The 25,680-nt window shown below is 45.3% G+C and overlaps 1 protein-coding gene across 9 annotated transcripts in view; it reads right to left on the bottom strand.

The window, feature by feature from the left end:
- Positions 1 to 25,680, bottom strand: part of CACNA1I (calcium voltage-gated channel subunit alpha1 I) — a 109,456-nt gene that overhangs the window by 8,658 nt on the left and 75,118 nt on the right. For 4 of the 9 annotated variants that reach the window (XM_063395951.1, XM_063395952.1, XM_063395956.1 and 1 more), the window contains 20 exons: positions 25,433 to 25,588; positions 24,933 to 25,023; positions 22,796 to 22,998; positions 21,259 to 21,675; positions 20,268 to 20,368; positions 19,093 to 19,216; positions 18,173 to 18,241; positions 17,128 to 17,312; positions 16,663 to 16,789; positions 15,466 to 15,591; positions 14,910 to 14,999; positions 14,301 to 14,493; positions 13,055 to 13,206; positions 11,183 to 11,292; positions 10,445 to 10,578; positions 9,656 to 9,726; positions 4,605 to 4,683; positions 3,946 to 4,067; positions 2,726 to 3,064; positions 1,977 to 2,123 (listed from right to left, as the gene is read on the bottom strand). In XM_063395951.1, the coding sequence (XP_063252021.1) occupies positions 1,977 to 2,123; positions 2,726 to 3,064; positions 3,946 to 4,067; positions 4,605 to 4,683; positions 9,656 to 9,726; positions 10,445 to 10,578; positions 11,183 to 11,292; positions 13,055 to 13,206; positions 14,301 to 14,493; positions 14,910 to 14,999; positions 15,466 to 15,591; positions 16,663 to 16,789; positions 17,128 to 17,312; positions 18,173 to 18,241; positions 19,093 to 19,216; positions 20,268 to 20,368; positions 21,259 to 21,675; positions 22,796 to 22,998; positions 24,933 to 25,023; positions 25,433 to 25,588 (3,036 nt within the window). The other 5 variants (XR_010080200.1, XR_010080201.1, XM_063395953.1 and 2 more) reach the window with 3 other exon arrangements.

Below are 25,680 nucleotides of genomic sequence, written 5' to 3'. Positions count from 1 at the left end.
TGCTTAATATGTGATTTTTGTCAGAAGGGCAGTTTAAGGCTGATAGGGTGGACAGCAAGCATACTGTTTTTTTCTAACACACATGCACTTAAGAGGACTAGATAAGTTGCCTATGTCTTGCTGTCAATTATTTCTGGGACTCTACAATTCAGTCCAAGAACAATACTCATTTGGATATGTTTATGTACCAGAGTACACTCTAATTTAATGACTGTATGCATTGCTGATGTTAGCTATTGACTCCATATAGTGATTTACCATTGTAATTCCTCAAATTTTTTTTCTACTGTGAAGTATAAAGAGAAGGTCATGATCAATCCTGGCTTAAAATCCTAAGGTACAGTTTTGACTCATATGATCCAAAACAAAACATCTATATTTTATTACTAAAATCATTCTTGCATAGATAATTTCTTTTCAGTTCCACATTTTAGATGTGTTGAAATACCAATTTTGAAGTAATTTATGGCTCTATAACGGCCATTAGAAAGTATGATCTAAGAATAATTCTTCAGCTGTGATAATTACATCAAATTCTTTGCTCTAGCTGTGGGTCGCATTTGAAGATTTTGCTATCTAGTTTCTTTGCTGGAAAGGTAAGAAAATGGATTGTTGTTTTCATTTGTAGTCAGATACTGAAGATTATCTGAGTTTTCAAATGTAGCAAACTAGCTGCAAATGACTTAACTTGGGGGCAATCATTCTGGAATGCCTTAGGAGATCTCATTTGCTGAGAAAGTACCAATTGCTGAACATAAAGACTTAAGTAAAGCAATGGAAAATGCAGTTAATTTAAAACTAGTTATTTGGTTGCATTAATGCAGAATTCATTTGTGAAGTGTCTCAATAACGATAAACTACAGCAATGTTTGCATTTTGATACCTTCAAAAGGAAGCAATGGGAAAAAGTAGACAGCTGAGAGGATGAAAAAATATCAGAGCATCAGAATAGGCATCTGAGACCGAACAAAATATTGCTTTCTTCAAACATGAATAGAATGATCTGCCAAAAAGAGCTCTTCCCCCAAGTTTCGTTGTTTCTTTATAAGCTGTAACAACTTATCCAGTCAGTTGTGGGGAAGGAGAGGGTGAAGTTTGCCACTGCTGAACCAGTTTACTGTCAGAAGGGTCACACGACTGCTACAAGTCTGAACACACAAAATCAGAGCACCTACATACAATAAAATTATTTCAGAACTAAATTAGTTCTGCTACTTACCTAATCCTTCCCAGGCTATCTTGCTCCCCAAGTTTCACAACCTGAAAAGACCAATTGCTTAGGAAGGAGTTTTCCAAAGCATCTACCAACTTTAGTAGCTCAAGTATAACCCATTTATACTTGAGTCCTGCTCTTAGCAACAACTCATTTGTCAGCTAACAAACTTTCTCAGTGGGCCCACTTTTATTTAGTTTTTGCTCAAACTAATTAACTGGTTTTCACCACAAACCAATCCTTCCTCAAAGACATGACTCTATTCAACAAAGCATTTAAACATGTGCTTAATTGATTGACCTCAATAGGGAATAAGCAAACACATGCTTAAAAGAGGACAAAACACAAGCTTAAATCTCCCACTGAATTGCTCCTGAGTGGTCTCATTGGGGTGAGATCCTTAGAGTCCTCTGTCCAACATGAGCCTGAACCTAGGCTTTTCTTGCAGAATTGAACAAAACAAGAGTTGCCAAGGGATGCCTTCATAGTCATTTCTCTACAGGTCATTCTGTCCCTCCTGACCCATATCCTGTCACATCTCACTTTTCCACCACCTCAAAAATCCATGTGTGGCTGAGGAGGGCAGGCCTATACTAGAGGCAGTACCAGCACTTCACAACAGATAACAAACACAGATCAACAAGGTCTACTGTCTACACAATCTACAGTGAGGAGCACACATGGGATGACCTGCGGGCACGTGGGTGTGGGTGTGCAGGTCTGGGGGGAAGAGTCCCCTCACACATCCTCGTACGCAGGTTACCTCTTGCTTGTCATGGTTACACTTCTCGCACATGGCCGGCGAGGAGTAATGATGGAAGACGGAGCCCGATAGGTTATCGATGATCATTAACTCCCCGTCGAAGGAGTCCTTAATAATTAAAGAGACACTGTCCAGCCATAAGTTCTCCTAGGGGACAAGAAAGGGGGGAGGATGGGAGAGATCATTTTAAGAATGTCGAGTTTTTTGCTTTCAAGTTTCATGTGAATTTGGGGCTGGATTCTCCACTCTGACTCATCTGGAGCAGCATCTTGTTCTGCAGGTACTTGCACAGGGTCACTGGGGGGGACATTTGCCCCACAGGTTGTGAAAAATGCCAGAATTCAACGGAAAAAAAAAATAAGGAGGGACAGTCTTCACTCACTTTCAGTGCTCATGTCTCCCTTCCACCTCTGCTGGAGTCACTCACTCTGGATTTGCCATTTCTTCTGCATTCTTCCCCTGAGCTCTCCTCTCAAATTTGCTCCTGTCATACCTTTAGCTGATATGCTCCATCCCTCCTCTGCTGGCCCTCAGGTTCCTACACCATGATGACAATGAACAGGACACACTGCTGTCATAGCCTTGTCCCTACACGATCCTATCAACTCAAAAGTCTACTGCTGAAAGCAAACCTTTCACCCTGAGGTGGAAGACTCTGCTGCTGCTAAGCCCTCAGTCGTCTGAGCTGCCCAGCTAATGCCCACAGTTCCTTGTCGCAGTCTTGTTAGTAAGTTCAAAGGTGCACTCACCTGGGCTGGAGAGTAACATCTCATGCACAGGCGTCCTTCAGGATCTGTTCTACCACCACTTTCTCCTGTTCCTGTTCCTTTTCCCTGTCCTGAATTTGGAGAGCTCAACTTGTGGGAGCACAGCTGATGAGTAATTTCCATCTCAAGCTCAGCATCCATTTCTGCATCCTCCTGGGCCTCCTTGTTGCTGTCGTCAAGATGTTTCATGAGCACAGCTACCACCACATTGATGAGGACAAACTGGGCTGTGAGCACAAAGCTGACAAAGTACAGCGGGGAGATGAACTGTAGGTTGCTGAGACAGCTCCGGTCATCGTGGCTGCAGTCACGCAAGGTATCCTTGAGGGGAAGTTAGGATTGAGAGGGAACAAAGGAAGGCAGGAAGGCAGGCAGGCAGGAAGGAAGGAAGGAAGGCAGGAAGGCAGGCAGGCAGGCAGGCAGGAAGGAAGGAAGGAAGGAAGGAAGGAAGGAAGGAAGGAAGGAAGGAAGGAAGGAAGGAAGGAAGGAAGGAAGGAAGGAAGGAAAGACTAAAGTAAGAAGAGAAGCTTGGCTCTTCTCTCTGTCAAAAAACACTGATGCCAATGGAAAGAACAAGGCAAACACTTCTATCACCCCATACCTTATGGCATAATGAGGTCCCCAAAGAATCTGGGACACTCTCTGTTCATACACTGTTTGCTTCAGAGCAAAAACATCCAAAGGCATATGAAGCAAACTTATAGATTATGACATGTTGCTGTCATGTAGCCCCACATATGTGAACAAGACCAAAAATGAGCAGGCTGGTACTGCCTTCTCCCATCAATTCTCAAAAGCACCATACGTAATGAAATAACTTTCCTTTCTCTATGTCCTCCAAAGGAAGCATTTATTATGTACTTTCCTGGTAGCTCTGCAGATGAGTGCCATGTCCAACACACGTCCTGTGCTCAGCTTTGATCAGTCCTGACTACAGTGGATAGTCCCTCTTAGCCTAAATGGTTTTCTTGTTCCTCCCAAGGAAAATTGGCACTTTTCTCATTCAATTGTCTCTAGGAGTGGATGAGCCCAATTGAGAGTTACCATGGTTGGGAGAGGACCAAGCAGGGATCTTATCTAGCAATCCAGCTTCTGTTCTGTTCCCCTTCCCTTTGCTAGCCCAAGCTCTGCTGAACAGACCCACATATCAGAATTTCTCTTTCCCCACACATAGGAGATCCTTGCCTACAAGTCCCAGTTACCTTCATGATCCCATTCCAGTTGTCACCTGTGGACACCTGGAAAAGTGTGAGGAAGGCCATCCCAAAGTTTTCAAAGGTGGCGTGGCGGCTCATGCCCTCGCAGGGGTTCTCATCGTTGCACACTGAAAAACAAGGGAAGTGCAACACTCAGGGGAGGACACACTACCAGTCCTGAGACAAACAACATGAACTCACAACCTGAAGACCTCAGGTAACAAATGGCATCAGCAACCTGCCCAATAGCTGGCTGTTTGCCATCAGTATGGAAAAATCCCTAATGGCCCAGCTCCAGGATACTAGGCAGCGTAACTCTGTTTCTCAGGGGGATCCTCCCAGCATGACATTGAGCTGCCTTTCTTCTTGATCAATATTGCATGGCAAGAGATGTAAATAAACTTTCACAATTTTTTTCTTGTAATCTTGAAGGCAATGTCAGTGACAGAGTGCAGGAAAAGCAAACTTTAAGAATGTAAGAGAACGGATGCTGCTTTTATTTTGTTAGGCTGTTAGGACGACAATTTAGCGGGAAATTCCTCTTACATCAATTATCCATAAGGGAGAATAAAGTCCTTCAAATAATTCAGTCTCTTTATTGAACAGTTATGATTTTGCGAAACCCCAACCAGCTCACACTGAAGCATGGTCTGCTTGAGACTTACCCAGTTTTCCAAAGAGCTCCACTCCTAGAGCAGCATAGATGAAAAAGAGGAGCATAAAAAGGAGTCCAAGGTTTCCCACCTGAAAGCAAATGACACTGTCAGCCAATCCCAAAGCCAATTTCATCTCTACAGAAAGTGTTTCTGCATTTCCAAGTCTGAAGAGAACATCAGTGACATCTCAGTGTACAAATGCAACAAAACAATTGCTCAACACTTGAAAAATATTCAGTGATGGCTCCAGTTGCCATCAGGGCTGGGGGAGAAGCAGGCAGGTGGGAAGAGAAGGCATAGAAAAATTAAGGACTTAATGAGTTTTTTTAAACACTAAGCAGTTTCTGGACTGAATGCATGTGGTCACTGGGCCTACGTTAGGATCATCACTTCAGGAATCTAATTTAGTCTTTGCAACTGCTGAGTCATCCAAATTCAGGAGAGAAATAAATTATTCAGCCCACCCACTCCCCTGGACTCTCACATCCTGCTCCCTACATACTCACTGGAAAGAATTACTTCTGATTACTTACTTAGACACTGTGGTTAATTTCTGTGAAAGCACTGTGTTGGGTCTCTGTCTACAGGGCATTAAGAAAAGGAAGTTCATAAAACTTAGCTAAGGACTACATTTCCAAAGGGCTCTTTAAAATTAAAGCTCTATTCATTATTAAGAGTTGCTGCCATGTAACAAAGACAGGAAGGGAATTGAAACAGGACTGAATTGAAACTGGAGATGCCTTGTATGCCATTAGCAAGCCCATATCCCTGATTTGAGTCTGTGCTCTAGGAACAAATACAGAAAGGTCAGGAAGAGGATAAAGTGCAAGGGAAAGGACAGCTTATTTTAAACTATTTCTTTTGGCAAAGCAAGTAAGTTTTGCAGAATAATATTATGGATTATTCAGTTGTCCCCCGAAGACACGGTGTATAAATATGGAGACTAGATTCATTCTTTTAATGCTGAAACTGGTGGATTTTAGACCTCTAAGTTCAGATTTTTACACAATGTCATGGTTGCGGGGGAGGTGAATTTTTTCCAGGGGGATGTAGGCAGTCCAATCAGTGATCAGCTTTTCTGCTGGCACCTGGATTGGTCACTCGGAGGTTTGGACACGCCTCTGAGGACACAAAGAGTTAAAAGCAGGACCCCCAAGGGGGTTCGGCCTCTTTTCAGATCCCGGTTTCAGCAGAGAGATGTGTCAGGCCTCCTTCCCCTGCCCGGCCACGAGGCTGGGTGGGGGAGGGGAAGCACGTGGTCAGCTCAAGTAAGCCGGAGCCCCGGGGGGGTAGAAGAGAGGGGACAAGACTGGAACTGAGCTGCCCCGTCCAGGATGGAGGGGTGGAAAACTGTGAAAGTGCCTTCTGTGTGTGCTCACCCCCCTCCCCCCCCAAACTCCGGGAGAAGGTGCCGAGCCACGTGGGAGTTGTAGAACCTGGGAGTGCCTGAGCCTGCACCCTGCCGAGAAAAAAACTGTTAACCCTTGTGTAGCAGAAAGAAACTTTTCTTAGACATTGATTCTCATGACTAGTGGTTTCAGAGAGAGGGAAGCGGCCTGAGACTGAGATGATAAAGCATAATTGGAAGGAACCCGATGGAAGAATGAGAGGAGTAGCCTTCTGAGCTGGACTTCTCTTGCATAATGTCAGCCATGGACTGAACTTAAGTCTCTTTTGAACATAAACTGCATTTTTAAGTAGATGCAGCTGCCCTTGCTTTTGCTACAGTGACTGGCACTTGAAGAGTAGAGCGAGCAGCGAAAAGAGGGGGAGAGTGAAGTAGCGCCCTCTGCCCTCAGGGGAGACCTGCTCCTGGAACCCCAGCCCCTGGGTAAAAAGGAGAGAGCTCGGCATGCAAGTATCCTTAAAAAGCCCTGTATGTAGTTTTAGCCTATGAGACAGCGGTGAGAGCGCTGGACATAGGAAAAAGAGAGAGTCACCCTGGCAGACTTCTCTAGGCAGTGCCATGGGTGACATGGGAACACATAAGAAGTAGACCTGTGTGTTCTGGAGAACAGTCTGTGGTGCCAGAGAGACTCCTCTCTCCCTTGCTGAATTGAAGATTAGTTTTTTTTGAGTAGTGATTGTTTGATCTAAAACCCAAAGGTTAGTCTGTGAAAAGTGATGGGTGGGGAGGTAGAAACTGGGAGAAGAAATGTTCTAAGGAGTTTTTATTTCTGTCTCTGTGTGTGTTTAAGAGTATTTCTGTCCCTGTTCTTATGTAATTAATAAAGTTTTGGTGGGTTTTTTTTTTTTGTTTTCAAGATTTAAGCCTGCTCTGCTCTGTTCCTGATCACATCCCACAAGAGTTGTTAGAGAAAAAACATATATTCATAGGTGCATTAACATCTAGCCAGTGCCAACCCATGACACACAACTATAAGTATGGAGGGATTTTTTAATCCCTGCTACACAACGTTATTAAACAAAGCCAACCTGTTATAGGAGGTAGCAAAAGCCAGTTAACAGGAAGTCATAGGCTTTAATGGTGGAGGAATTAAGTACTGCTTATTATCATCTTCTAGGGATATACCTAGAGACTAAACTTTCAGACATCTGCTTGCTTTGAGGCAGGTGTTACTGACCTCCAACAGACCTGGCCCACAAACTTGGTTAGCAAAGGAGCTGTAGGCAAATGGAAGACAGAAAAATCAGAAATGAGAAAGTGTGGAAGAATATACTTGTGGTTTGTGGCTAGGACCAGAAACAGAGACTCACAGGTCCCAGCTGTGCTCTTTGCCATCTTGAGCAAAACACTTAACTGTCTGATGACTCAGTTTCTCTGTCTACATGATAGGGTGTCTTGGGTTGCATATGTAACCAAAAATGTGTATTCTATTTTCCATCTGTTGAAACCGTTTGGGGAGGTGTTGGTTTTTTCTTTTGTACTCCTCCTTTTAACTCCAGGGGGGAGGGGGTGGGTGACTTCTGCTATTAAAACCAGGTGGGGCAATGTTCCTAATCTCTTCCATGACCCATCCTCCCTCCCAGGGATATCTTCTGTTAATGGGCAACTAAGGCTCACTACATGGCTGATACAATTATATCATCCCATTGTGAGATACTCCACCCAGTGGGAGGAGCCAACCATTCCCTACCCAGATAAAAACTGAGAATCAGAAATACTAAGGCAGCCTGTTTTCCACTGGATTCCCAGAGGAAAGACCAAACTGATCTCACCACCACTGGACTCTTCTACAGGATCATCTCTACTCAAACAGAACCACATCTGTCACTCCAGGAGGACCTATTTGGACTACTCCCAACACCCTGTCCAGGGTGTCAGGTTGTATTCTGACTCTGTCAGTGTTTCTAGAATTTGTTTATTTGTTTGTTTGCTTTACTACATTTGTATTTTTAATATTCCTAGTAAAGAACTGTTATTCCTATTTCCAAATCTTTCCCTGAAAGCCCTTAATTGCAAAATTGTAATAATTTGGAGAGAGGGTGTTTACATTCTCCATTCCAAGGGAAGCTCCAGCTTTCCCTGGCAAACACCTGTCTTTCCAAACCAAGACATAGGGATATGAATATTTCCTCCTCTCCTATTTATTATCTATGTTTTGGGAGTAGAAGCTGAATCTCATCATTTAAGTGCAAATATATTGCAGAGTCCTCTTACCAACATTTTCTGGATACGACTTCATCCATCTCTTAATATCTGTGTGCATTTTATCGGGGTTTCAAAATAAACATGCCACAGATATGCAGAAGCTGGATCTGAGGACCTGCTCTGTCTCTCATCTTTGCCTGAGAAAAATCATCTATTGTGGCTCCTGGAATGGAAAAGAGCAAGGTGCAGAGAAGCTGCACTGAGCCAGTCTGTGGCAGCAGAGCCAGAACTAATAAAAATTTACATTCCAGATCTGCCTGCACATCCTTCATCTCCCCTTCCTTCTATTGTCCAGTGTATCACAGCCCACAACTATCCTGAAGGATGTTGTGTATACTACACATGTATTATTAATACTGTTATTATTACTATTATAATAAACCTCAAATAATTGTTGTTTAATAAAAAGCAAGGGAGATCAGACAGAGCTCAGGATCCAGAGTTTCCTTTTCACTTTTGTGCCATCATATTCCTCTAATTCAGATTGACATTTATTGTCACCAACACTTGAAGTAAATTCCCTGGGTAATTACTCATGCTGTTTTCAGATTGATTCCCAGCTCATCATCATTCACCAGTACTGGCACATTAGCTGATAAATCAACTGACAAATGCCTGTGCATTTTGACATCACACAGTAGAGCTGCCTTTTCAGGACCTGCCAAGGGACTGGTCTGATGTATGATCTGTAGAATCACTTGGTGCCATTACTCCTTGCTTAACAATTCTCCCTCAACAATCCAAAAGGAAGGGGGCCAGACTCCCTGACTGCTCATCCATCACAGAAGATGCTCACAGTGGGCTTGAAGGCTGTGTAAAGCACTGTGTTAGCATCTCGTTAGGGAGCAGCTGCCACTCACAGCTCATGAGCTCCTTCTGTCTCCATGTCTTGCTGCAGACACTTAACTGCTGGATGTGTGAGCCACAACAGAGCGTGTCACTGCTTCTCATGCATGAGAGACTCAGAAACACAAAGGGATCCAGGAGGAGAAAAGAAGAAAAAGTAGGAAGGGGGAAGCACTGGCTAGGAAAAGGAGTGACGAGAGAGCGAATGAAAGAGAAGGAGGGAAAAGGGGGCACATTCAGGGAAGGGTGAGAAGTGCAGTGACAGAAATATTTCCTTTCCTCCTGAAACAGCTTCCAATCACTCTTCCCTTCTATGGAGAGAGATGAAAGGAGCCATGGACTAGCTGCAAACAGTTAGACACTAGCTAGACATGATGGGAAGAAATCTCCCTTTATCCAAGGGGCCAAGCCTCATTTCTTTCACATGCTGGAGAAGAGAGATGCGAGGCGAGCTGTAACCGCATGAATGACATGAGAGCTTGGACATGACCTTCAGTCAGTTGCCTGCACACCACAGTAGACACCACCTCTGAGACTCCACAAGAATCAACCCTTTGGAAAAAGGAACAGTAGAGGAGAGTCTTTTGGGAAGATGCTTTACCTGTGGCAGGGCTTGAACAACTGTATCCAGCAGCGCTCGCATTCCCGTGGCCATCTTCAGTAGCTTCAAGACTGCCACAACAAGCACAAGAGAAGTGTCAGTCAGACTGACTCAGAGGCATCCTTTGTGTGACTCACTAATGACAGTAGCACAAGACAGATGTCCTGTGTCTCCTTGCCCCTAGAAAAATGGGACTTTCCCCTCATTCCTCTTCTTACTCTTGATGGTACAACCTCAGTTGTTCCTTTCCCTCAAGTTCATATCCCTTTTACTAAATATTTTGTTTCTGCCACCCATGTCTATTGGGTTGCCTCTGCTTCACCCAGACACTCTAGCCATGTGCTTTTTTCCAGGAATGTATATCCTAATTGTCCTTCTGCTTTGATTTTTCCTTCCATCACTTTCTCTTCCTTCAGCCATCACTGTTATGCCATCTTGGCATACCTTGGCCACCACCTTACCTGTGAAAATTTCAACGTGCTTTGTGGCATCCATTCCCCACACCATTACTATAGCTGCCCCAAAAATGAGTAACAGAGAAAGTTCAGTTCTCCCATGATCTGCCCACCTTCCCAGTACTTAGCCTCCTAGGGAACCAGAAAGCCTGAGCTTCTAGGGTGTCCTAGATGCTAGAATCTCTGCTGGGATGTGATGAAGGACACCCCAGAGGCTCCTTAAGGGCTGGGGACAGGGAAGGTCACGACTCTACAGCCACTGCATCATGAGTCATGGCACCAAGTTGCACTCCATGGCCATATACACCCCCACTCTGGCCAGCGTCTCTCTCACCCCGAGCAATACGCAGCACCCTCATGATCCGGATGATAGTGGGGTTTATTGGGAGAGCAGCGTTGATTTCAATCTCTTCCAATGTGATGCCCATGACAGACAGCAGCACAATGGCCAGATCTAGCTGGTTCCACCTGTACAAGAAAAATTGAAGAGAATAAATGAAGATAGAGTTTTTCCATTCTCCCGAGAAAGAAAGGTACTTGTCTCCTCTTCATCCTAAACATTTCCTTATATATGAGTTCAAGGCCCACTCTGAGTCAACCTAGGTGGGCTTTTCCAGAGAAACAGAGATTCACTTTGCACACACCCTGAGCAGCCAGAGGCAAGCCACCCTGATTTGAAAGCATGGAGCTGTGTAACTATGGTGCTATGCTTTGACTAATGGGCTCAGCTTTTTACAGCCTTACTACCTTGAATCAACTTTGCTATATATGTTCTGCTTCAGCATGCTCACAGTTTGCCTCAAGGGCAGGAAAGAACCATCTCTCTCTAACCTCATCTCCTTTGCCTTCTAGCCTAACCAGCAGACTTCAACCAAGAGGCAGTTTTTGGACAACTCTTGCTATTGCTTAGGCATTGCAGCTTGTGGAGGATGAGGTTAGGCCCATGCTGTGCAGAACTGGGAGGCTGTCAGAGCACTCTGCCACCACTTCACAGTCTAGATAGGGCACCATCCCCAAACCTCTACTGCAAACCCAGCTGTCCCACAGCCACAGCTGACAACCCTCTGCTCACCTGTCTTTGAAGAATCGTCGTAGACCAAATGCCACCAGCTTGAGGACTGCCTCAAACACAAAGACAGTGGTGAACAGGTAATTACAGTACTTGAGGGCGGTCTCCAGGGACTGTCACAGAAAGAGAGGGAAATTAATTGAGGCAAAAGCAACACCAAACACCTAACCTCCCTGTGTGGGGACTCTCTTAAGTGCCAGGACTTCATCTTGGGGTGCAGAAGCTGTCCCAGGTATTCATTGTGGGGTGGGGAAGCTGCCCCATGCTTCCTACCTACTTGAATGTGGAGGTCACCTACTAAGGGCAACCACCAGCCAGACCCTCTGCCCCATTCTCTTGTCAGGATCAGTTACTGCTCCTTTCTCCTGCACTGTTCAGCATAATAAGGAGGAGGAGGCAGTTGCAAGAGAATTCATCAGGCTTTTCTTCTGCCAGTAGCCCATGCCACCTGAATGGCACCTTGTTAATGGCACTGGCATAGCTATCAACCAGGAGTGAAGCACAGAGGTTACTCTGGTTGTGGATTCAGTTCACCTCTGACCAGAGGAAATCCTGCTGTGCCTTGGTCTGGCACCAGCACATCACATCTCTGAGCTGTTTAGCTTCTGGCTCTTTTATGTGTGGCCCCTTCATGACCACTGAGAACTATTGTGAGCAGTGGACAGCTTTTGGTGGCATTTTGTACTGGAAGAGTTTGAAGTGCTTTGAGAAGATTGTTTGACAGAACCTGACAGCAGGCTGGCTTGCCTGGAGCTGTGTTCCAGGAAAGAAGCTGAAGAGTAAGAAAGAGGGGTGACTTGTTGAGGAACAAAGATCTGATGTGAAGATGCCAACAGATAAAGGTTAAGAGTTCCTGAAATATAAAGCTGGGCACCATCTAGGGCAAGATGAAAGCTGGGCAGTTGGTCAAGGTGAGCAGGAAACAGAGGAGCCTGGCAATAGATTTGAATGAGAACAGATAGATTCAGCTCCTGATAAAAGCCTGAGCTACCTCAGGCAATCTGCTCAGACACCAGAGCTGTCACCTAAACCAAAGGGTCTTTTGAAGAAAAAACTGAAATGCCACTGGGCAGATGTCATGATGAATGCTTTGTCTACATATGGCGGCAGAAGGCTGCTTTGATACACAAGCATACATTTTTCCCACCAAAGGCGGGAGGCAGCTTTGCCAGGAATACTGAGAGGTACATGGTCTGAAACCAAGCAAAGTGTAAAACTTATTTGGTCTCTTCAAGGTGCTGTATTTGGAATCACACCCTGCAGTTGAGAGAAGCTCTGCTCAGCACTTTGGCCCTGCAGCTTCTCTTATGAAGACAAGGTGGCTTGGTAAAGATGTCCCATCCCATGACATACAACCAGCTACTCTCTCAGTTCTCTCAGCTGAGGCCATATGGCAGGGGAATTGGACTGACATTTGGAAATCTGATGCAAAGCCTGAAGTTCCCAAGACACTGCTGCTTCCACCACTCCTATTAGGATCCGGAGGAGAATAAAAAGCAGAGCAGGCAGCTAAATTTGGGTGACCCACATATCCTCTTACTAATATAAAGCATAGAGATTTAATTGAATCATGCTTTCTAGGGGCTTGATTCTTGCTTAGATAATTTCTCTCTATTTAGTTCTCTCTCAGACACTTGTTATCCACTAATTGATTTTAGTGGATAATAAATGTCTGAGGAGGAACTACCTTTCTGGATACACATGAAAATATTCACAAAAATTTTCCTACTACAAAACTAATTCCTACAGAACTTTAACACTAGTTTTTAGATACACCCAAGTGTCCTACTTATACTGGTGGGCAGTGGTCAACCAGAGAGCTGTACCAAAATGACAATGTCTGGAGGCAGGACTTATCTCCATGATCTCACTCACCACAGGTTGGTTGTAGTGCTCCAAGGACATAGTGACCACGTTGAGGCAGATGATGAAAGTGATGAAGATGTCCAGATAGTGGCTGGTGCAGACCGAATGAATAAGGAGGCGTATGTGGCAGTAGGTAGCATAGTACGGCAAACGCTGCGCCTCTTCGGTGGAAAGAGGGATATGGGCAGAGTTAGGAAGAAATTAGAAGAAAGAGAGAAATGGGTAAGAAACACTGAGGAGGGAGAAGGCATAAGACTGGTAATAGATATTGAAAGAAAATGGAATGTATTTGGGAGAGAGAAAAACCGGAAAAAATAGGTAAAGATAAAGGATCTAGGAGGAGGGGAAAAAATAATAAAAAAAAGAAATGAAAAAAAAGAAAAAGAAGTAATGGGGAAAAATATGTAGGAAAAAAACCAGAATACTAGAAAGAAAATCTGTTAGTCTGTGTTTGTGGGAATGGTGCTAAATCAGCATTTCGTGTCTTGACAAATTAAGATCACTTATGATAAAAGGGAGCAGATGGTTCAAGGAGAGGCCCTGGGGTGTTATAGGAGAGAAGGGGAAAACTGAAGCAGAAGAAGGGAAAGCATGCCCATAGGCTTTGAATGGAAGTCTGGGTAGTAGGGATGATTTCCAGGAGCAAGTATGCTTCAGCAATTTATATCTCAAGGTAACTCAAAACAGGACAGAAACACCAGGAATAGAAGGTTTCTTTCTCCACAGAGGGTTTGGGATCCCAAGGAGTGACACTGCAACACTGGGATCACTGAAACACAAAACACAAGGATCTTCCTCCTTTTTTTTTTTTTCCTCTTCAATAAATTTGGGTCTAAACACAACGAATGGTCTGTCTAGGTTCTTCTTCAACCACCAGCTGAGCTGCAGGAAGCCCAGGTGGGACTCTACCCCAAGCACAGGAAGCGCATTAATGCGTGCACAATGTGTGACAGTGCCTGTCAGCATGTGCACAGGGGTGTTTTTGGTACATTATCTCCTGAGGAGCAAGGTGCTAAAACTCTTCCCCAGTGCTTTCTCTGGAGTTTCAGCAGACCTCCTCAGTCACCCCTCTTCCCCAGACCACCCCAGTGAGGTGTGTGTTGACACAGCAGTGGTGCGGGGAAGAAGGCTGAGAGCACCGCCATGAGTGATGGATTCTGGAGACTAGCCCACTGGGAAAGAAAAAGAAGAGGAAAAGGTTTTTCTCAGAAAACCCTGGCCTACGAACCAACCAAACACTTAGGCTGTGTCTTACTCCTTCTCTTCTTCTCCAAGCGTCGCAGGCGCTTCTCCTCCCGCCGGCGTGCCTCTTCAGCCTCCTGGTGCTGCCGGCACTTGTGGAAGTTCTCCACCACCACCCCCACAAACATGTTGAGCACAAAGAAGCTGACGATGAGGAGAAAGGAGATGAAGTAGAGTAGCATCCAGGGGTTGTTGTTTGTCACTGGCTGGAGTGGGAGAAGAACAGAGGCAGTCATTGTCTTAGCAGTAGAGGAACAGGGATGCAGTGGGCAGCAGCCCAACAGATCCTGCTTCACAATGTATTGAAATAACCATGTGAGAGCCAGGAGGGAGCCAGCATGCCCAGAAAGACCCATGACATTATTGCTTCTTCATTACAAATAGAAAAGGCCCACTGACACTACCACAGACATCCACTGCATAGCCACAGCTACACCTTCCTGCAAGGTGTAGACAAGACCATGGACCTGACCCCTTGCAAATAGGTGAGCAAAGGATTCAGAAGGGGCCTGTAAGGGACTCTTGGTTTGAGGGAGGTATCTGAAGCAGGATGTTAAAGGATGCTTCTGCCTTATGAGCATAAGGAAGTTGAAAAGGCCTTTTCACAAGAAAGTCCATGTACCTGCTGGTCAACAGCCACAGCATCGAGTCCATTATACATAATATTGACCCAGCCATCCTTGGAAGCCAGAACAAAGAGGGACATCAGAGCCTGCAACATATAAAGCAAAGCCAATGTGGAGCAGATGCATCTGGCAGGCAGAAAAAAATATTGTGGGTTTATGCTCTAACACACACAGCACTGACATACTGTTCCTATGTCTCTGTACACATCAAAACCTGCTCCTTCCCCCGTAGAGGACAAGGGAGGGGGTGACAGGAAGCCATGTGCAGCCAGACCCACCAGAGGAGAGAGGTTGTGAAGAACATCTGCTTCATGGCAGGAGAAAAGAGAAAACCAAGCTCTCTGCTGCCACCACTTTTCTTTCCCGCTCATCCTATAAGTGTCATTCTGATACCAACCAACTAGTGACACAGCATCTGAATGGACATCCATGCCAAATAACTGCTTCTTCTGGCCCAGGCATTGGCTTTCCAGGCACTCCATCTCTTTCCTGGGGAGGAGACAAACCCTGTGTTGGATTTCCATCAGAGGGAGGGGTTTTTGGCAAACTCACCTGTCCCAGGTTGTCGAAGTTGTACTTGTGGTGCACCCACTTGTAGTTGGCTGCCACGCAGTCGGAGCGGTTGGTGATGTTCCTGATGTCAACGCCCAGGCAGTGGTAGAACTTGCCCTTGAAAAGCTGCAGGAGGGGAATGACCCCATCAGGGTCACTTTCCTCACAGGGTTCCCCACAGGGTTCCCCATACTCCCTGGGATGTACAGAAGTTGCCAAGATGTTGCATGGCCTGCAAGACTGCAAGCCACATAGAGCATGACAGGGACACCATCAACACAATGTAGAGCACAGGCTCAACCATTGCAAACGAGCCAGGACCACCCTAGTAAGCTTACACTTGGCTTTTCAGTCTCCTCCATTGCCCCAGGCCAGCAGTGACTGCAAGCCCACCATCTGACAGCCCTCAAGACAGCCCTTCTGGGTACAAAGGAAGAAAGTATCTTTTAATCAATCCCCTAAAGTAGTCTTCCCTCCCTACTTCCCATTTGCTGAGAGTGCTGATGGAAAAAGAAGATCTCATCTGAGGGTAAAAAAACAGAAAAAAAATCCTCTTCTTCTCATATATATTTTTCACAAAGCTGCACTGCACTGCTGTGACTCTTCTGCCCAGGGCTCCTTTCCCCATATGGAAGGTACTGGATTGTGCACTTGTACAGATACATCAGAGCAAACTAAGTATAGTGCATTCCCTGAGATGGAAGTAACGCCCACATCCTTGCTCCTCTGCAATGCAAAAGCCAAAAATAAAGAGGATTAAATTAAAAAATGAAAGAAATTTGTAGTGGGTTTAGGGCTCAGAGTGAGGGGGAGAAAGAGAGCTGACTGGAGACAGGGTTCATGTGAGCAGGCAATGAGCTGCTTGCCCTTGTGGGGTGATATGGACAGGTCCAGTGAGCCCTGTGCTGTGCCTGGGCTCTCCCTATGACACTGCTGCCAGGTGTGAGCGTTAACTCCTGTCTTTCACATCCAGCAATGCCTGCACTTGCTGAGCACCTGTCTGCTTGCCAAAGGCCGTGTCATTATGGAGATGACTTGTGGAAGAGGGCAAATACAGAAAATTCGCTGGCTTCCCTGTCTCTCCTGCTCTGCTTGGCTCCCTCTGCCTGTTATAGGATCTACAGAGGGTACAGGTGCCCATGGCAATAAGCGCGGGGACTCAGGGGGGCTACTGTTTGATGGACAGTACCAGCCTACCTGCACACCCAGGATGCCAAAGATAATGAAGAAAGCACAGCAGATGAGGACAATGTTTCCTATGGGCTTGAGGGAAGAAATTAATGTCTCCACCACCAGCTTCAGACCAGGGGCTCGACTGATGACTCTGGAAAGGAAGGAGGGGAAAGGGTGACAGAGGGACAGGGCAGGGACATTCAGCCTAAGCTAAGCATTTCCAGCAGCAGCAGACCTCTGTCTCCCTGTGCAGTGACCCCTCAATGGAGATGCCTCCCCTGTGATCAAAAAGCCTTTTCTTTCCCATGGATTTGTTGTTTGATGAGGTACCTCCAGCATCAGACCCATATGGCTAAGGGGGACCTCCTTGTGACTTATTGCTTGTTAAAGACCACCCTTTGCCTGGCACAGCTGGATCTGACCCTGGGACTCCCCCTGGGGATAACCAGTGGGAAGAGGGGGCCAAAAAGAGCTCAGTGGGGTTCTGACCGGAGGGGACGTAGGGTGCGCAGCAACCGGAGCACTCGCAGCACTCCCAGGATTTTGGCACCACCAGCAGAGGCCAATGAGACCACAATGTCAATGAGCGACACGAAGACCAAGAAGCCATCCAAGATGTTCCAGCTGCTGCGGAGATAAGCCTGGTCCCCAAAATACAGGCCAAGAGAGACCACCTGGAAGAGAAGAGGGGGTGAAATGGCTCCTATGTTACCTGACAGAGGGCAACTATAGAGAGACTGGGAGGGGGAATAGTTATCTCCTCATGACACTGAAGTGTCATCTCATAATTTTTCTTTTCACCTGGATGTCTGTGAAGGAAAACACCTTTTTTCTGCCTCCCTGAGTAATATGACACTGTAGGGGACACACAGAAAACATTTCCCTGCCACACCAGAGACTTGGGGAAAGTCTCCCAGTTCAGAGATCACCTTGGAGGTAAAGTAAGGCACCAAATCCATACTTTGGCTCTTAAAGGGGTAATTTGTTTGCTAGCACTTCTCAAAAACAGTGAGTGCAACAGAAATTGGTGGCCACGGGAAGATATTAACATCCTACAAATCACAGACAAAATTCAGACATGAATTTTAGGGGTTTAACTTCCAGTAACCAGTTTTAGGACTTTTCCCCAAACATGAGAAGGCAATAACAAGGTTTTCTGATTGTTGCAAAATATTTTGACATCTATTGAATAATTATTTCAACTTTGAGCATTTCATTTATATTGTGGTAATCTCCCCCATTGTTGCTCGAGGAGAAAGGGAATGGACATTTGACATTTGACCTTACAAAATCCATACTTGAATGCCAGATATCCTTTGTGAATACTAAGATCTAACTAGATCTAATGCCTACAATAAACATATTTATGCCTAACAAGACAGGACTGAACCCCAGGCAGTATCTGCCTTTATAAAGGTAGAAGGAAGGACTGGCACATTGAAAAGATTAACAGATTTTAAAAGGGTGCTGAGCAAACATGAACAGTGTTCGACACTGGAAAAAGGCTCTGAGCTATTCATCTCCAGTAACTTACCTTCAGTGTCATCTCAGCTACAAAGATTGCTGTGAAAATGTAGTTGGACACAGTGAGAAAGATTCTTTCCTAGGAAAAAAACAAACAAACAAACAAAAAACACAACAACAACAACAACAAAATCAAAACAGAGAAAGCCCTTATATGTATTTTTAATACTTCTTGTTACTCTAGCAGGCCCCTCTGATAATCTTGGTATTTTTCCATTCCTGTGGAGGGTCTGAAAGTTGATGAAATAAGGGAAATGCCCTTGGCAGAGGTCAGTGCTAGGCAGCTTTCAGCTCATATACCTTGGCTGGGACAGGATCCTACGCAGCTTTGCCAGAGCATAATGGATGGGATTTTTTTGCATCCTGTAAATCTGGTTTCAAGGCACCCTCTGCCCTTTGCTGTCAGTGCTGCTCAGGCCTAACTTGCTGCACTGACCTGGGACTCCTTCCCAAAGAGCTGCTGAACACAGACCACAGACTGTGTCCAAGTGCAGCAGTCTGGGAGTCAGCTAAGGCAGACAAGCAGAAAAGTAATTTCACTTGCCAGCTTGAGCCACCTCCAAGACAGCTGAAGAGCAGCATACACTAATGATGATGTGCTGTTCCTACAGCATGGAAGTTACTTCTGTCTTTCAGTTCCCAGTACTTGTCCCTTTTGCCACTTATCTCATATATGCAGGTTCCTGGAGGAGACTCTTACTTTCCAAGACAGAAGGAACTAGGCTTTCTGTATTACAAAGTGGGTTGCCCCATTACAAGAGCCTGCAGGGGAAGCACACATTCATGTCAATTACTAGTATTTAGGTATTTGAATAGATGAGTTGGTGTTTAATGCTCAAGTTGTTCCAGAGATCATACCAGTACCAGGAACACTCACGAACCACTGTTAGAGGTTGTGCTAAAAAGTGGGTGACAGGTAATGGTTCTCACCGTGCTTCTGTGTTCAATCTGGGGTCTTTCCAGGGCAATCGTGATGCAGTTCAGGAAAATGAAGGCCAGCACTACGTGGTCAAAGAGCTTGTGAGCAATGATGGTTTGGCAGAGGAGGCGAAACCTGCAAGAGAGTTCCAGTAGGCACCTGTGCCTTGGGCAGAATGAATTCAGCAGCAAAGAGGACACAGAATTAAGCATTCTGGCCAAAACTGGGCTCTGATATAGCAGCTTTCCTGTCTCTGATACTGATGTCCCTTGAAATAGCAATCGACTAGTATGGTACATGGTCACACAGGGAGCCTGGAGCAGAGCAAGGGGAGAGCAATGAGCTGAACCTGCATTGATTTCCCCAGTGCCAGAGTGGTTTCCTAAGAGGTATGACCCTCTGCTCCTCTCTTGCCTTGTAAAGAGGCTGAATTCTAGTTTTCCTCACAAACTCACACTTTGTGCCACTCCACAGCAAAGAGGCCACATGCTGAAACTCAGGAGAGGCCGGTAGGTTAGCAGTCATGGGGACCACACTTCTGAAAGACACTATGTACATTAACATAGGTGCCACCCAGAGCAAAAAGCTCTTCCTTGTTACCTATAATGAACGCCCTTTCTTTCCGAGGGGCAACGTGCATGGGTGAGAATACTGCTGGCTGGGATACATGGACATTTTCTCCTGGTGAGATCTCTTAAACAGGAAGAATTTAACCCAAATTTCCTTTTTTTTTCTGCAAGAAGAATTCTAACTTTACCCTAAAAGGTGTGATATAACCAGTAAGTTAGTACTGGGACTGTAAATTAAACGAAGATGCTATTCTGGTACCAGGGTAGGAAATATCAGTATTATGGAGTCATCAATAATGCATTCTTTGTCCTATTTGTGTTAACATTAGTATTCCTTGCCTTGCTTTGCTATAAATGTTTATGATTACAGAAAATAAAAATGGGATGCTCCAAAGCGAGGGAATATCACAATAGCTATTTAGGATGCTCAACTCTCCTTTCATTGCTAGAATCTAGCAAAAAGAAATGTTGTTTGACAGTAGCAGGGACATCAGAGGAAAAAATACACATTTTCAGCTGGTAAGTTTGAAGTTGCCACCTAACATCAGGGGATGTGGTCAGCAGAGCAACAGAATCTGCCCCATCTTCTCAACCCTTATGGCAAAAACGGCACAAACCTGTTCTGTGGAGAGAAGAGATATATGGACCAGTCTTCCCGTAACTCACACCAGTCTGGCTTATAGACTTCCATCATCTTCCGGATGCGAAAGCACAGGCTCTGTAGGGAAGCAGTAGAAGCAATTGTCACTGGTCACCTTCCCACTTGCCTGAGAGAGACATTCTTCCTTTTGCATCTGACTCAAACACACCACTATCTGCTTTTCTTTAATCCTTCAATTGAGAAAATCAACTCAAAGGCAACAAGTCATGGAAAAAAAGATAGGAGCTTTTTGCCAGGGCTTGTTTACCTCTTGGCGTCTGGTTTCCTCTCCAAATCATGAAAAATAAAACTGCTGGTGTCCTTTCTAGAGTAGGATGCTGTCCATGATGCCTTCTTAGTGGTGTTGGAGGGACTGTGTTACATGAGGGCAATGTTTCCTCCCTACCCCAGCTAAATGATAAGCCAGGACAAGAAGACTCTCTGTTGGCACTTGGAGTGAGAATTTCATAGACATTTATGTCTGTTCAAATTTCAACTGACCCTCATTCCAGTTTTTTCCACCCTCTGATGTGCTCACAGATTGCTGCCCCCCAGGTTGATACCAAAAAACCCACTTGCCTTGGCTGTGGTGCCTATGCTTCCTGCTCTGGTCTGCTGATGCAAAACTCTCACTGTTGCACAGCCTGACCTCTCCTATCTTGTGGAAATAACTAGCTGCACTGCTCTGAAATAACAACCCCTGAATGACCACATGTACATCTCACATCTGCCTTCCTCCCACCATCCACCTGCCTTGCAGGCAGCCTGACAATGTGGTGTGAGCTTGTCTGTACCTGGAAGGTCCTCTCTGCATTCTTTGCTGTCCTCCAGCTTTCCTAAAGCACCTTTGCAAGCTTTCCCATCCACATGCAAGAAGACTGAAATTTGAGGATGGATTTGGGGTTTCCCACAGCACAGTGATATAACCCCAGGCTCCTCTACCAAAATCTACCTCTACCACTACTCACATAATCTATTTCTTCATCATCCTCTCCCTGTTCTTTGTGGTTGTTCATCTTTGGGAAGATCTCCTTGACAATACTGGGCATTTTGCCATTGCAGTCCTGATGCTCACTGGCCTCTGCTGGTGCTCCCAGCTTATGGGTCACTCTGTGGCCGGAAGGGACTGAGGGTAACTCCAGCAGGTCACAGGAGCTTTTGTTGTCCAGAGAGAGTGTCCGGCGGTGATGAAACACCCTTCCTGTCCCATCTGGCTCCCCATCTGCCGCCTTGTGTGTTTCCCCAGACAGGAGGGACTCATGCTCAGCTGAGGGAGGTTTGTGTTTCAGGCTGTGTCCTCGGGCCAGGCTGTTCCAGCTGGAGCGACGGCTTCCCCAGGCTCCACTGCGGCTCCAGGCACTGTAGTGGGAACTGCGGGAGCTGGACTGTAAGAGAGTGGGATGAGGACTCAGTGACTCTGGGCACAAGGAGACAGCATGTGACCCTCTCTCAGATCACAGACTTCTCCCTGAGCCCCTAAGGCAGAAGGCTGCCATTTATCAGATGTTGAACAAGTTGCATGGTGGGAATTCAGCAGCAATCTTGGTAAATCTTACAATAAATTGATAATGAGTTAGCAATGGTGTTGACTGTGATTACTTTATAGCACCATCTGTGTGCAAAGCACTTTCAGGGAAGGTAAGTAATAAAGCCAAGGGCCTGATACTGTTACTTAAACCAGCACAGAGCAAGAGTAAAGCTCTCAAAAAAATCTGATTGGCAGCTTTTTACACTGTGCTGGGGTTAAGGATAACACAAGGCAATGGATCATCTGATACACCATCTTTGAGTCCAGTCTTAGTAAAAGGGAGAAAAGAGAGAAACAGGCTTATTGGTTACAGGCTAGTACAACCACATCAGCAAGGTACCACACAGCACATGGCTGCCAGCACTCTGGAAATAACAGGAGCATGAACCCTTCAAGCACCGACGTCCCAGAGCTGTGTATGCCAATGGGTAGAAAGCCCAGAAACGGATGTTACAAGGTGGACAGGTCTGAGATGCAACTGGTTAGACAACCACTGCAACTGGTAGCAGTGCTTGGGGAAGTGCTATGGGGCAATAGAATCTGCTATGGGGAGCTCAAAGATAAGATTTCTACAGTTACAAAAGCTCTGATACAATCCTGTAACGGGACTTGGTGATTCTGGCATCACCTCTCAACTCAAGGCATCATTTTGTATCCTTTACTCTAGGAAAAACAAGGAAAAGGCAAGGAGGAAAAACATATTCCACTGTAAGAGTGAAACTGTCTTTGTGGAGTTCTCCCTCTCCCACACTCAAAGGAATATAGATAACTAACCTGGAAATAGACTTCAAAAATCTGGAAATTTAGAAAAATAATGTGAACTGATCTGGATTCTTAAGACAGGCAATGCAGTTGTGTTAGAAGCCTGTAGCAGTAGTACAATCCTTCCCAAAAATCCCCAGATGATGGCAGAAAGCCAACAAAGTGCTTGGCCTTCAAAAGAAGGGAATGACACACGTTTATACTTCCTCACTCACCATGGATCGCTGGTCATAAGTCATTCTCCCCAGGGACATCACACTGCTCTTCCGGGAGCCAACAGCAACACGAATCTGGTCAAGTTGCAGTGAGTTGCGTGAAGAGTTAGTGACCCCTCCAGAAACCACTGGTGGGTTGGAAGAGGGCAAGGATGGGTCCAGGTGCCCATTAGGTGTCACAGGGACTGCACAGAGCTTGGGATCTAAGTGAAAAGATGAAGAAAGAAGAATAAGGAAAGAAGAAAGTGGGCTCCTCACTATCCAGTGACTGCTTTGATGCCTAAGCAGTTTAGCATGTTAACAGCAGCTAACAGATTGTTAGCCCTTTAACATAAATCAACATCTATTTCTTTGATTTAGGCTGCGGTGACAAAGGCAGTGCAAACTGGGAAGGCTTTAAAGTAATTTCCTCAGCCTCCAAAACCAAACACATCTCTCCTTGGGGTCAGACAGATGAGCAGAGTGATGGCCAAGCAGCCTCAGAATGACAGGCAGAGCATGAAGGTGAACAGGGGAACGAGAGCATGCTTCTGCATGCCAAGAGCAGACACCAGCATCCTCAGGCCTGAAAAAATTCCACCAGCTGTCAGATTGGCTACTTAAAGTAGTCAGGCTGAAACACTGGGCAAGAGACTAAGATGCAGGGATAGCCACAGCCACCCATGTACTGAGGCCACCTTAAAAATCCTGCAATTGTACTGCATACAAAAACTGCATCCCAATCTATCTGACTACACTGTCCTTGTTCAAATGACTGATCCTTGACCTTTAAGATTCAGAACACTTTTGAGGGAAATCTTAAGTCCTGTAGATGACCATCAGCATTTTTTGAGATGCATGAAGAGGACAGAGTATTGAATTTTAACACTTGAAAGGACTGGAGCAAGCAATCATTTTTGTTTGACTTATTGCATAATGAAGGTCACCTATCTGCATCTGCATGATAGACAGCCATGAGTCCACTAACACCTCTGTAACCTCTTCCTCCTCTGACACTTCACAGGTTTGACTGCCTGCATTCAGCATAAGCCCTGATATGGTGCAGCCATGTAACTCAAGACAGGACTGCTTTGAAAAGAGCTAAGTTGCAGGAAAAACTGTGAGCCAAAAACTGGAGCCAGTGCTCCCTGTCTTGGGAACTGCATTTATGCTCAGAAATGTGCCTGTGGTGCTTGTCTGAATTGTGCTGTATGCTTGCCTGTCCTAGCACCTTGCTGATCCTGATCTTGTCTTGCTGACTAGACTTCTTGGCTTGACCTCAGACCTTCCTCACCACTGTGGTCTTGCCTGGTAATTACTGAATCATTGGCAGACCCTTACTAGTGTCATTTGACCTGCTCTGTTCACCTTGTCCAAGAGCATGCAGTGTGGCCCCTGCCCTCCTGTCTGGCTCTCTGTCCCTTCAACTCCTGGCTTACCATCCATTGTAGAGCAAGTTACTCTTGCTGCTCCCTGCCACCAAGTCCTGTTTGAAATATAATACCTCTTGTAGAAAGACTTGCGTTCTTTGAGGGATAGAGACCTTACCAGATGGTTTGTACTCAGGTTGTTCCCACTGTTAATTATGTCTCCTTGAAAATATATGGCTTTTTTTCAGCCTGAATTTGTCTAGCTTCAGCTTCCAACCTTTATAATCTCATTATGCTTTTTTCTGCTCAATTAAAGATCTATCTACCACCACAACTCCCTCCTTATGGTCTACAACTACAGAGAGAGTGATCAAGTAGCATTCCTGATTTCTCTAAGCTTCATTAGTCTCTCACTATGAGGCAAGGCTTCCAGATTTGCCTGAGTTCTTTTTACCATCTTGGTATCCACTCTCCAAATGTGGGTTTCATATCTGGATACAGTGTTCCTGAAATGGTGACCCTGAAGATAACCAGAGACGGCCTCACTTCTCACTCCCAGTTGCTGTTCTGGAGGTCATTCAAGAACTGCTCCACTTAGCTACCACATTCCTCAGGATGCAAACATGCCTCTGTTTTTCCACAAATAGCACCACAAATTGGCATAAAGCTCAAAATAAAAACTGGCAAGTTCTCAGAAGTGGGCGTAAATTTTCTGCAGAATCTGCTTTTAGATTTCTCACCAAACAGCAGTAGGACACAAGCAAATAAGACTGTTTGAGCTATTGTACCTGAGCCTTCTTGGGCCTCTTGGAATTGATCAAATTCCTCCACATTTGAAGAACTCTGATCTTCATCTGAGTATGATTGGTTGGCATCACCCTGGAACACACAAATTTAGAAGTTGGAAACTCAAACAGAAAAGACCATTTGTTTTTGTCTTTCATTTCTGGAACAACTGCAAAATTGTCCTTAGCAGCTGGGCATTCAGTATGATCACTGGAAAGAGTTTGTGTGTGATTTGGGATGGCTGATAAACAGCACTGCTGTGTTACACAGAACTGAAATTGTGAATCCCCTTCCTAAGAGCCTCCTCCCTCGCAAGGATTAACACTGGGATTTTTTTCTTTTGTTTAATTGAAGACTACCCTAACAAGGGTCATTTCATGAGTGATATTAAAGAGGGGTGATACTTGGTAAGTCCTCCAGTCCAGTATCCCCAAAGCATCACAAAGAATCCCTTTTGAGCACCTCCATTCCTCCTCCTGATGAAGCCTTGGTGGCAGCTCACCTCAGCCTGGAATCCCTCCACAAGAATGGCCACGAGAAGATTGAAAAGTACATAATTGCCAAATGTCATGAGAGCCACAAAGTAGAGGGAAGCCCATGGCGAGGTGGAGGCCATGCCATTATACAGTACAACATTCCAGTCCTCCTGGGTTAGGATCTGCAAGAGAGGATGAGAAAGTCAGATAAAGATGAATGAAGAACATGAAGGATATTCACAGAAAATGACAGTCAAAGAATATACATCAGGAC

Source organism: Prinia subflava, chromosome 4 (genome assembly GCF_021018805.1).
Source record: "Prinia subflava isolate CZ2003 ecotype Zambia chromosome 4, Cam_Psub_1.2, whole genome shotgun sequence".
Classification (NCBI taxonomy): domain Eukaryota; kingdom Metazoa; phylum Chordata; class Aves; order Passeriformes; family Cisticolidae; genus Prinia; species Prinia subflava.
Note: the sequence above shows the minus strand (reverse complement) of the source record. Positions and strands in the feature narration are given on the sequence as shown.